Raw genomic sequence first — 12,000 nt, 5'->3', positions numbered from 1 at the left:
CAGCGTTTGGAGATGGCCACCCGGACAGGAGAAGGCTGGTGCCCCAGCCAGCCTCGTCAGGCGGAAACGGCTAACGAGGCGATTTGCTCAGCAGAGCAGACCAAGTCTTTCCAAACTTCATTTGATTTGGCCCTAAAAGTCAGGGATTGGGAGATTCTGCAACGCCTCCCAGACCTTCCTCGGCAGGCGGGCTGAGTGCGTCTTGCCGGAGATTCTTGAGCTCTGCACTCCACTCCACGCCTCTTCCCAGGCGGGATATGGGAATAAAGTGTGTCCAGGTGCATCTACCCAGCACTGCCGCCTCCCCTTCTTCTTGCAGCCGAGGGGTCTGGGAAGCAGCCGGAAGGTGCCTGCTGGCAGTGCCCAGGCTGGGTAACCTTGGCATGGTCAGTGCGCACCAGGGCAAAGTGAGCCTTTTCACCAGAGTTATCCTGTGTGTGCATGTGTGTTGGTGGTGGGGAGAGGGCAGAGAGTCATTTCCAGCATAGTCATTCAAGGGAGATGAGCAGAAAGGACCGTCACTTGATAGGCAGCCTAACAACTGTTCACTCCAAGGGAGGATAGAACTGGGGGGCAGGGAGTGCCTCCAGACTCTGGGCTTCTCATCCCTAACTGATCATGCTCCTACGCTGCCTTCTTCTCTCTTTGGGGCTGATTTGGACTCTGGCAGCGGCTCATTGTCCCTGAATCTGAGAATGCCCTCAGACTGCTCAGTGCATAACCCTTAACATGAATGCCAGCAGCCGGCTGCCCGCTCACTCCATTTCCTCTCTAACCATTGTCTGTCTGTATCTTCTATCTCCCTTCGGCTCCTGCTTGCCAGTCACCCGCTCTGCCCCTTTCCAGCTAAGTCTCCCTTTCATGGCCTCTTGCCTCTTCTGATACTTCCCCTACGCTGAGCCAGAGCTGATGTGCCACTGGAGGGCACTCGGTTCGGAAAACACAGTTTCTCTGGAAGCTGGTTAGGTTCCTGATTCTTCTCCCAGTTCACGCTTCCACCAGGGGTCTGAATTGGACCTCTCACCTCCTTCTTCTGAACATTCTATTCCAAGGCCTTACCAGGCTCTTTTTCTCTCCCTCCGTCTCTCATCAACAGTCCCTTCTTCTCTTCTTGGAACTCAACTCCTGATTTTCTAGGCCTGGCAATCTTGGATGGCAGCTGGCCTGGGAGGGGGCAAGGCCCACCTGACACACCAAAATTCACTCCCAAAGATCTCTGGTGGTTTGTGGATCACATAAGGTACCTTTTTTTTTTTTTTTTTAAATTCTGATCTGAGCCCCTACCATCCTCTGTTCCCAAATGTCACACCTGTTTCTAGAAAACCATAGCAAAGATTGTGGCAATGCTTGCACAGTGCACACAGGTGCAAGAACCAGCTGGAGGACCCAGGATGAAAATGGCTATCAAGCCCTTCACAGGGTTGGAGGCCAGGTCCCCATTTGAGGGCTTTCTGTGTCCCAGTGGGAGATACCCTGGAGGCACATCTATCTGTCTTCCTTGGTAAAGCCCAGGAGATCTCCTAGAATTTGTTCTTAGGAAATGGTCTATTGGCAGATTATGGCCAACTTATCACATTTCAAGACACTCTCTAGAGGAGACACTGAGGCTTCAATAAAATATCAAGAGACCTCCTTCTGTCACTAAGGATGCGGGGGTTAATTTATCTCCTTGGCTGGGAGAGACACCTGTTCCCCCCTCCCCCAAGCTATTCCTCCCTTCCCTAAAGCACAGGAACAGGTAATGCCTTGAACTTGAACTTACAGTTGACTCTTTTTTTGACTCACAGTTTAAATCTCCAAGGTCCTTAAACATCTGAAGAAGTCCACATCCTTCCCGTGGCTACTGAGGCATCAGGTTTAGCATGGGGTCTCAGACAACCAAGCAATCTGGTTACTATTTAGTTTAGTGTGTCCCAAAGTGATGGGAGAAAGAGAGTTACCTCCTTTGAGAAGAACTATTTTTATTTTATTGTTGTGGACTCATTAAAGATTTTTTTTCCCCTACTGAGTGGGAACAGATGAGGGGGTGGGGGCTGAAGGGCAAAGCCCTGGTTCTCAGTGTCTGCCTTCCATTCTCCCTGCAACTTTGCCCCAAACGGGGTTTCCCCAGCCAAGTATATCTGTAATAAAGAGGACGAAAGGCAGAGGGCAGCTCAACCCAAAGGCCAGCTCTGGTCCTGGGGTGGGGGTTGGAGCATGTCTTAGTCTTGATCGCTGTGGCTCACAGGAAGCTCCTATACCCCAAGCTTCAGCTACCACTGAGGGCAGTTCCCCCAGGCTCCTCTGGTTCTACTCAGCCTGAATCCATGGCTCATATTCCAGGCTGGAGAAGAGCTAACCCCTGACTCCTCAAACCCTGCCCTAGGAGTCTCCCCCATGGGCCCTAATAGTTCCGTGATGGTACCTATTCACGCACAATCCTTCTGCCTACTGTCCCCTGAAGACCCTGCTCCACACTTGCAGCCCTAGGGATAAAGCTCTGCTTTTCTATATGCTGTGAAAAAAAGACAAAATCAGTCATTTACAGGGCCTCTTTGATTCATCTGGAGCAATAAGCTCAGAGGGGGACCAGATTTAAGCGACTGACCGCTAGGCCTGAAGTCATGACCTGCTGCAGGCAGAGGGAAGGGACCCCCCACCTCTCTTCAGCACAATGAAGGGATTGTGGGGGTGTGGCTGGGAGTCAGAGAGTTTTACCTTTGGCAGAGTGCACCTCACTCCGTGGCCCATATTTTAGGCAGGAGAAGAGGCACATGCAAGTTCTCACCAAAGGCCTGCCATGTACTGAGGGGGCAGACCTGGACTCGGGGGGCCTCAGGAGAGGCTCCCAGCAGGCTCCTTGCTTCCCCATCCTATTCTCCGCCCACCGGGCCTGCAGGCCCCTGCCAGGTTCCCTGTCTCTCCCAGAGGTCAGAACTCAGATCCAGCCGCATCCACTCGACTGAGCTTGCAGGTTTTGCCTCTCACCCCGGCTAGGCCTCCGCGGGCTCAGTTCTTTGGGACTCGACGGGAACAGAGCCTGGGCCATCTCTGGCTGCGCGAACTCCGCTTCAATATGGCTGGAGGCGAAGGAGTTGGTCACCAGGAAAGGGCTGCCTCCAGTCCGCGATCTCCGGTTATCAGAACCCGCTTGCAGCCGGCCGGTTGCGTGTCCTGCGCCTTCTCGCGGCAACCAACCCTGGCCGTGGAGACGGCGGTGGCGCAGAGGACCTGACCTTTCTGGCGCGAGAGGAGAGCGCTCTCTAAGCTGCCAGGAGGGGGGTTCTAAGGTTTCCAACTTCTCCCACCCAATAGCAGCCCAGACACCCACGCATGCCCCTCAACCCGGTTTCCCCCTCCGTTTTGTGCATTGTCCGCAGACCCGCAGCCAGAACAAAGCCCCCAGCAGTGGTCTCTCCATCGCCTTAGCGAGCTCTTGTCCCTATCTCCCCTGGGCCAAAAGGCTCGGAGCTTAAGTCGAGCGATCTAAGTCCAACCCCCCCACCCACCCCCCGCCTCCCACCCCAGCGCCGTCTTCTTTCCCTTAGCCCCAGCCGCCCTCAGCCAGAGCCAGGGTACTACTCTGCATGCCAGCCGGGCCCCTGCGCGTGCCAACCTCCCATTTGCCCCGTCCTGGCCTCGGACTGCGGGCAGCCCCGGACCTAGGACCTACAGCCGAGTCCAGCGCGGCCGAGGCACGGGGCGCAGCGAGGCCGAGCTTGCTTTCCGGCCCCGGGGCCGGAGACCCGAATTAGGCCGCCTGGGTCCGCAACGTGCCCGGCTCGCTCTGGGCTCCCTCGGATCCCACCCCACCCATCAGGCCGGGGCTCAGAAAGCGGAAGTATTTGGTGGAGAAAAACACGGTTTCTTTTAAGCCCGTCTCAGAACCCCTTTTAGAGCAAATGCTCCTGTCAAGTTTTATTTCCCGTTGCAAACCACCTTCCACGCTGCCAAGAATTAAGACCGGGAGAGATTAAATACCCGATTATTCTCGTGGGGAGGGAGGGGCGGGAGCGGAGAAGAGGGACCCGCACCAAGACTTTCGTTGGACTCGGTTTGTCCGCATCAAATAACGCCCAGCGAGACCCGCGAAGGCCCGCGCGGGCGGCGGTGACGTCAGCCTGCAGCTGCGGGGCGCCGCGCGGGGCTGGGGGACCTGGGCCTTGACCTCGGCTAGCGTCCCACTGCACGCCCCCTCCGGCCACTGGCCGTCCGGGCGAGGCAGGCTCTCTGAAGCTTTGCGCCTCCATTTTGAGGAGAGTGTTCTTAGCGACGCGCGGAGGATTCTGAGCCTCCTCGGCCCACGAGGGGCGCGGCATCGGGTGGCTTCCCGGGTCCGCTGCGGCGCCTCTCCCGCGAGTCCTCGGTCCCTGCACCGAGGGAGGGGTAGGGGGCGGCCCCCCGCGCCGCTGCGCGACTGCCCGCCAAGGTTCGCACATCCCCAAGGCCTCGCCGTGATGACCGCTTCCCGGTGGATCCAGCTCTTCGGCGGCGCGACGGAGCCAGGCAGAAATGAAATCAGCTGTGGCGAGGCCTTGGCTGCTTCCACGGAGTTTTTCTGTGCCAGCCTCTTTTTTTTTCCTTCCCTTGAAAATCAAATTAAAAATAGCAAACACCTTTCAGACATTGGTCGGGAGCTAGGTAGATGCGCTAGGATTGAAACAGCCGATCAGTAAGTGGGTATTTTCATAAAGAATGAAGCCGGCTGTTATTTACACGGCGGCCTGGCCGATGAGAACTTAATTATTGTGTGCGTGCCCTAAACCGAAGCATAAATCTCCCCAGGCCTCTTGGATAACGTTACATCTCTGCTTATGAAAAATGGGATGTGAGCAACTCGCTGCACATTTCTCTGATTCTCCAGGTCTTGGGCTACTGACACGCATTCGATCAACTTTAAAGGAATGCGCATAAATCAGCGAGCCCCTAGCGTCTCCTCCATAGAAGTTCGCAAATCCGGAAGGGCGCCTCTGAACCCACCCGGTCTGGCGCTTAGCAGTCCCGGGCAGTCTCCGTCTCCGCAACGAAAGAAACTCGGGAATTCGCAGAGGGGAGCGAGAACCCGCATCCTCACCAAACCCTCCAAACACACTCAGCAGGATGTAATCCGCACATATACGGTGAAATGTGTCATTAGCTACCTGCACACATATGTTATCCTCCTCAGCTGAATTTCGCTGCCTCGCGAAGTTTTAAGAAAATATCTCAAATAGGTTGAATTTTTAAAAAGAATAATTTTCTCACCCTTTCTTGAAAATTTTAGTTTTCTGTTAAAAACAAAAAACAAAAAACCCCCACCAGTTTAAATAGATGGCTTAAGCTCTGTATCAGGCATAAATAGTAGTGAAATGCAAAGTGGCATTTTACAATCATCCACTTAAAATACCTTAATAAATTTGACAGTATTAAGAGCAGATGGAAAGAGTAGTTTTTTAAAGTCCCATATTTACAATTTTAAAAAATGGTAACATGACAGTCCATTACAGGATTAAAAATCATTGTTAATTTGATAGATGGAAATGGTGTCTAGTTGTTTCCATATTATAATTTCTTACTCTGAAAGTGTATCCCTTTTGGGGAAAAAAAATATGCTTGAATCAGGGATTCAACAACGCTATCCCAGTGTCTGGCATTATTCCTATATGGCGGCTGGCATCCTCCTGGATGTCTATTTTCTAAAGGTTTAGATTAACTGGTATTTGGGTATTAGGGAACCATCACACTCCATGCTTACTTCAGGTTATCTGGTAGATCCATGAGAATTTTAAATAAAAGGTAAAATCAACATTATCAATAACTGTTTCAGAAGAGAGAGAAAGAGAAAAACAACCTCTGAAATATCTTCTGTCATTAATTTCAAAAACTGAAGGGAGGAAAAAAAAAGAAAACTACTTTACCCAGAGTTCCTGCAGTGGCGATGGCTTGTGAAAAGGGTGGTATTCCTGCTGCAGAGCTGCTGTTGGCCTTCTTCCTAGGCCTGAGGCTCAGAATATTTCTTAGATCTAAAGAAAAATATCCCCCATCAACAGAAGAGTCCCCTTTGGAGCTGTTCGTAAACACACAGTTTGATCCAGCTTTGAGGGGATTTTCCACCACTTTAAACATTTTGGGAGAAAGTTGTTACTCTGGCTTGGTGGCAGCTCATTTAGAAATGGAGTGCTGTAGAACAAGATGTGGGGAGGTTGATTTGAAGCACCATTTTCATTTGTTTCCACAAGTGGAGTGAAAATCCTCAGGGCAGCAAAACTTGATTGCACTTCACAAGACCATTCCATGTGTATGTTTCAAGACCATGCTGTTTTTAGACAGCTTTAGAGATTCTTTCTATAATTTTCCATCTATAAAGGAGTTCTAAGTCTTCAGGTTGGAGAAGTTTCTGTCAGCGTCAGCCTAGTTTGTTATCAACTGATATTATTTTCCATAAAATGATGAATAAGATTACTCGGTTCACAATTACTTTCGTCTTAACATAAAGATAAAATTCACCTCATTTCAAAATTTTGCATCCTAAAGATCTTGGTTCCACCAACATTTCAATGCATATATGCACAGCATAGCATGTTTTTGACAAAAACATCACCTTATGTGTATATTAAATATAGAAACATACATATGTATTAGTTATGACTCTAAACACATCATCCAATGTGTCATTAGGGGTCAATAAGTAGTACATATGATTGTTATTGCCAGTATAGTTTTGATGGTGGTTGTTAATATTAAATGTATATATTTCTTCCATAAATCAAATGGCAGCTTAGAAAACATCACTATAAGATTGCACACCACCCAGGCACAGCACTCGACTCAGAGCTATCCAGGATAACTCTCCTTCTGCATCCATATTATGGTCATTTTATAGATATGAGATCTTTAAGCTCTCCATACTGACCTCTTAAGAGGTGAGTTTCTTTGAATTTCTGAGATGTAACTCTAGAGCTCTAGAGTTAGCAAGGCATCTGAAACTTTTTATTTACTGTATAGATCCCTTACAGCTCTAGTTAGGATGGTAGACCACCTTGGAGGCTGAGGGCCAAGAAAGAAAGGTTATTTAAGAACACCTCTTAGACTGTAACAAAAATGGACAGCTTTAAAGCAGATCTGCAGAAACCTGATGCAGGGGAAGCTGCTATGAATACAAATCAAACTTGGCCATTAAAGAAAAGGAGCAAAACTTCATCATGTAAGGTACATTTTGGACCTCAACACTCAAATCACCTTAAATTACACCATCTTAGGTCATCAGTAATTAATGATACTCTGTACAGATTCTACAAATATATATACAAGCACACACAAGCAGTAATATGCAAATGTATACATGTATACACATATGATATATATTCACATATATACAGGCACATGTATAACTTACATATATTCAAATTTGCTCCATCTGGTGCCAAAGAAATGAATACTAAATCTCTAAAACAAGGAGTCAAGGAGGTAAGACCTTTTGATTCCCTTGAAGCTGAAGAATTACAAGGAAGCTTGTCAACGCAAGGTGGCGCCCTTGATCTACTAATCCAGCTGAGGCCAATTCATGAGCTGTCAAAAGTCAAGGTCACAAATTGTCTTTTTTCATCAAGGTCAAGGTTTAAGGCCTTTCCTAGTCCTGTCATTTCAACAAATATCATAACCTGCCCTTTCAGACACATGCAGACCCAACAGCAGATTTTAAAATACGACAGCCTGGGCATCACTGATACTAAACAACTGGTTTTCATTTTCCACAGGGAGCCTGGGGATTTATACTATGTCCTCCTCCTTTCTTTTCTCTTCTTTACAGAATACCTGACACTTTAACCTTCTTAGAGCACTTATCTAAATTTTGAGGATTTTAGTTGTGAGGGATTTCTCCCTTTGCTTAAAAAATTTGTAGCAAAAAAAAAGCTGAATAATAATAGAAAAGAATGGTCCTTGGTTTGTATAGGACAAACCACCGGCTCCTTTTCTTTCTGTGAAGTGCATGTTTAGCATAGAAAAATAATGACTATTTTCTTCAGATTTTAATGACAGTGTCTATTTTATTAACATAATTAATACCACTATATCAACTATCTACAGGTCTAAGGCTTTTTAAAAACTATTATTTTTAGTAGAAATATTTGAAAAGCAGGTGCACAAATACATTTTCACAGTGTGCTGAATGTCTTTATTTACAAGATAGCATTTTATAGTGAATATGAACAAAATGAATGTGCTGGTTGAAATAACTGTTTGATTAAAAATGTGCTGTGAAGATGAACCCCTAAAGTTTCTAATGCAGTCTCATAACACAATAAACAAGGAAAAAATACTAATCCCTTAACAGATCAAGAATATAGAATGTAAACATCTAAATGTTTCAGGGGGAATGGATTTCCGTTTTGAGTTTTCTAAAAATAAAAACAAAATATTTCTCTAGCCAATGTTTGTAAATATTGGGAAATATCAATTTACGTGAAAAATTAATTGTATTCAAACCAAAGGCCACCATGTTAGGGTGGGACCTCTCAGAAGATCTGACATAAAGTGAATTATGTGAATTATCTGATGCTTTAAATATTTTTAAACGTATCAAATCCTTTGAAAAGTAGATTATATTGGGGCAGAAAATATTGTCCAAATGCCACAAAAAAAAACCTTGTCATAAGCAATTAAAAATTATTATCAGAAGGACATTCCCAACCCGGGGTTCTCCTATGGCCTCAAAGGCTCACTCCGATGGTTGTATTTACTCCCAAGACAAACGATCCTCGGAAGAGCTTTCTCTCCCTTTGCCCCTTCATAGTAAATAGTCCAAGATCATTATTTCAGTACCTTCTTCTCCTTTCCTTTCTAAATCTATACATGACGTGTTTTGCAGAATATACAACAACGGTAGGAATTTCACTAAGATTTACCTGAGCAGTCACTTAACATGCAAAGGGGATGGTAATGGTGACCCAGAAGACAAGCAGATGTTTACAACAGCCTCTTGCATTTGTAACCAACTTTCCGATCATTGATCATTATCACATAACATAGTGTCCTAAAATAGAACGGTCACATAAATACTTACAAGATTTCAGTAAAAGGGTAAACTTATCTGAAATTGCGTATTTGGGGGGCTGATGTTTGACTCTAGAGTTTGTCATTTAATGGTCTGTCGGAGTTGGTGGGAGAACTGGCAGTCTTTACCATTTCTTTAAGTTTTAAAAGAGTTGTAGATTCCACAGGAGAAAGAGATCCCCCTTAGAAAAGCAAAATGCCAGTGTCTCTCTCTTTCTCTTTCCCGTTCTTCAATTATTATTAGCATTATAACCATTATCTGGGCAAAGCAACGAGTTCTGAAGAATTTCTTCAAGTTGCTCTCTAGCTCCACTTTTAATCCATTAACTAGTGGTCTTGAGTTTGTTGATAACTTTTTTCTCTTTGACCCTCCTATTCTGGAACCAGATTGTAACCTGTCGCTCCGAGAGATTCGTCGTGGCTGATATCCGCCTCCGTTTGTCCTTGGTAATGAATTTGTTTGTAGCGTATTCCCGTTCGAGTTCTTTTAATTGCACTTTGGTGTAAGGGACGCGCTTCTTCCTCCCCCGCCTGTAGGAGCTGGCGTCTGAGGGATGCGAGACCACGTCTGGAAGATAGGGAAGAAGGCAAGTTAAAGAGGCATCGGATCCAGGCCAGGACACAGGCGACAGCTCTCTCTGAGCCACCGCCTTGCAGTGCCCGGCTGCCCTTTGCCACCCGCTGTACAATCCAGCCCTTCTGCCAAAACCTGGAGGGTCAGTGGGGAGGGTGGGAAGTTCTGTACTGAAATGAAATCGCCGAGATCCAATTACTACCCCAGCCTGGGCCACTCTGCCCGCACAGCGGCGGGGCTTCGCTTGATCTCCTGGCCCAGCGGCTCAAATCTTAGCCTCCAGGCTAAGGGGACAATACTTCCATTCCTGATTCCTTTCTATATCGCCAAAGCCCCAACACTTGATGCTTCTACACTGAAGACACTTTTGAGAGAATGAATACGGGCAATTTGATAAACCATTTCCAGGTCAATTTCCCATCCTTAAAGTCCATGTCAGGGGCTGGCGAGGGCGGAGCGCACAAGGCGAAGGAAGCCAGCGAGGGTCCGCACGAGCTTCTTCCCAGCCATCCCTCACCCAGGGAGAGCCAGGACCAGCCCAACTCCAGGGCAGTGAGGGCAGAGCCAGCCTGCCAGGGTCGGGCTCCTAGGGGTGCAGCACCACTAGGACAGGCCAGGGAGAGAGCAGAGGGGCACGAGGGTGACCCAGGAGCGAGCGGAGGAGAAGCTGGGGCGGAACCGGAGGACCGGGGCTGAGAAGGGGGCGCCATTTACCGGGCAGAGTGGACTTCCAGAGGTGGGGAGGCTGCGCCTGCTCTTTGGGGCAGTACATTTGGCCGTTCCAGCCGTTGGGCAGCGCCCAGGGCTGGTAGCTTTCCATGGGAAGACCCAGGGGCTCGTGGCGCGACTCGCCGGGGCCCCCGAGGCCCGGCACCACCGGCATATCCAGGTAGCCAGGCACGGGCTGGTGGTGGTGGTAAGGCCCGGGTGCGTAGCCCTGGTGGTAGAAGGCGAACTCCTTAGCGCGGGAGCTGAACTCCTCGGCCGCGGGGCCGGCGGTGTCCATGTACTTGTCCGCGAAGGCAGCGGCGGCGGCGGCCGAGGCGGGCTGCGCGCACGACTTGATGGCGTTGGGGTGCGGGCCCATGCGCGCGCAAGGATAGTAGCCGCTGCCGAAATAGCCGTAGGGCAGCGCTGCGGGCCCCGACGAGCTCTGCGCCGCCGCCGAGCAGGGACTGCACTGCTTGGCGGCCTCGGCGCCTGCTGGGCCCGCGGGGCCCGGTCCTCCTGAGGACGACGCCGCCGCCGCCGCCGCTGCAGCGGCGGCGGCGGCGGCAGCGGCGGCGGCGGCCGACGGGGGCGCCTCCCCGGGCGCGCTGCTGTAGGCGGCCGCGGCGCCGGGCGCCAGGGGCGCCGGGTGCGCCATCAGGTTGCGGCACTGGTTGGCCGCGGCCGCCGCCGCCGCCGCGGCCGCCGCCGCCACCGAGAAGTTGCCCCCCGCGGCCGCAGCCGCCGGGTGGGGGAAGCCCCCGCCCCCGGCCCCAGCCGCCGCCGCCGCTGCCGCCGCCGCCGCCGCCGCCGCCGCCCCTTCCATGTTCTTGTTGAGCTCGTCGGCCACCAGGCCGCCGCCGTTGTCGTAGAGAAACATGACGGTGGGCTCGATCCAGCGGGGGTGGAGGAGCACGGAGGCTGTCATAGCACGAGCCGCATGGAGAAGACCCCAGTGGCGCTGTTTTAAAAAGCCCCCAAGAAGTGAAGAGCGCGCGGCGCGGGGCCGGGGCCCGAGCGAGGGGGGCGGATCGCGCCCCGCGGGGTCGCGCCAGGCGGCCGCCCATTGGCCCGGCCCCCCCCCCTTCCTCCCGCTCCGCCCACGGCGTATGCAAAGCGGGCGGCTCCAAGCCCGGCTCTGCCCTGTACACTCGCCGTCCCCACCGCCGCCCGCGCCGTCCCCAGCGCCAGCGCCCGCCGCGCGGCCGCGCACCATTCACCCGGGGAGAGGCGGGGGGTGCGGTAGGGTGGGGGCGGAGGACATGGCGGGCGGGGAGGAGAGGCATCGGCGACTTCCTCGCAGTTCGCTTTCCCTTCCCCTCTCCCAGTGGGGCTCGGAGCGGCGTATGGTGGGGAGGAGACGGGGCGAGATGTTGGGTGACAACCAGAGGCGGTGGGGACAGGTCAGGTAAATCTGCGGGCATCTGGGGACGGTTAAGTAGCGCGGCGCAGACCAGGCTGGGTGTTTCCTGGGGCCTGTTGCGCCGTTTTCTTTACAGGTATCCGCGCCCCTTTCTGCAGCGAGACGCCTGCACCGACACTTGCGCTTTCGGCTGTCGGCTTCGACAGCGTCGCGATTTGGCTCTTTCCGGGGAGCCGTGGCGGGGCGTTTGCGGATGCGCCTGGCTCATGAGTCCCAGGACATTCCACTGGAAAGCTCGGACTGCATGTAGAAGCTTTCTCCCCTTCTCTGTCCACAGTGTTGG

General features: G+C 51.2%; 1 protein-coding gene across 1 annotated transcript; it reads right to left on the bottom strand.

Moving 5' to 3' along the window:
- Positions 1-9,335: 9,335 nt before the first annotated feature.
- HOXA13 (homeobox A13) lies at positions 9,336-11,222 on the bottom strand. Its single transcript, XM_052639121.1, has 2 exons — positions 10,301-11,222; positions 9,336-9,580 (listed from the first exon to the last, which is right to left on the bottom strand). Exons 1-2 carry the CDS (start codon positions 11,220-11,222, stop codon positions 9,336-9,338), a joined length of 1,167 nt encoding a protein of 388 aa, XP_052495081.1.
- Positions 11,223-12,000: the final 778 nt, after the last annotated feature.

Source organism: Budorcas taxicolor, chromosome 4 (assembly GCF_023091745.1).
Source record: "Budorcas taxicolor isolate Tak-1 chromosome 4, Takin1.1, whole genome shotgun sequence".
NCBI classification, from domain to species: Eukaryota; Metazoa; Chordata; class Mammalia; order Artiodactyla; family Bovidae; genus Budorcas; species Budorcas taxicolor.
This window is presented reverse-complemented; position numbering and strand designations above follow the sequence as displayed.

Excerpts from the sequence above, each read along its gene's own strand:
- HOXA13 (XM_052639121.1), bottom strand. The coding sequence starts at position 11,222 with ATGACAGCCTCCGTGCTCCTCCACCCCCGCTGGATCGAGCCCACCGTC. Across the intron at positions 9,581-10,300 it reads CTGGAAGTCCACTCTGCCCG|ACGTGGTCTCGCATCCCTCA; the intron begins GTAAATGGCGCC and ends CCTATCTTCCAG.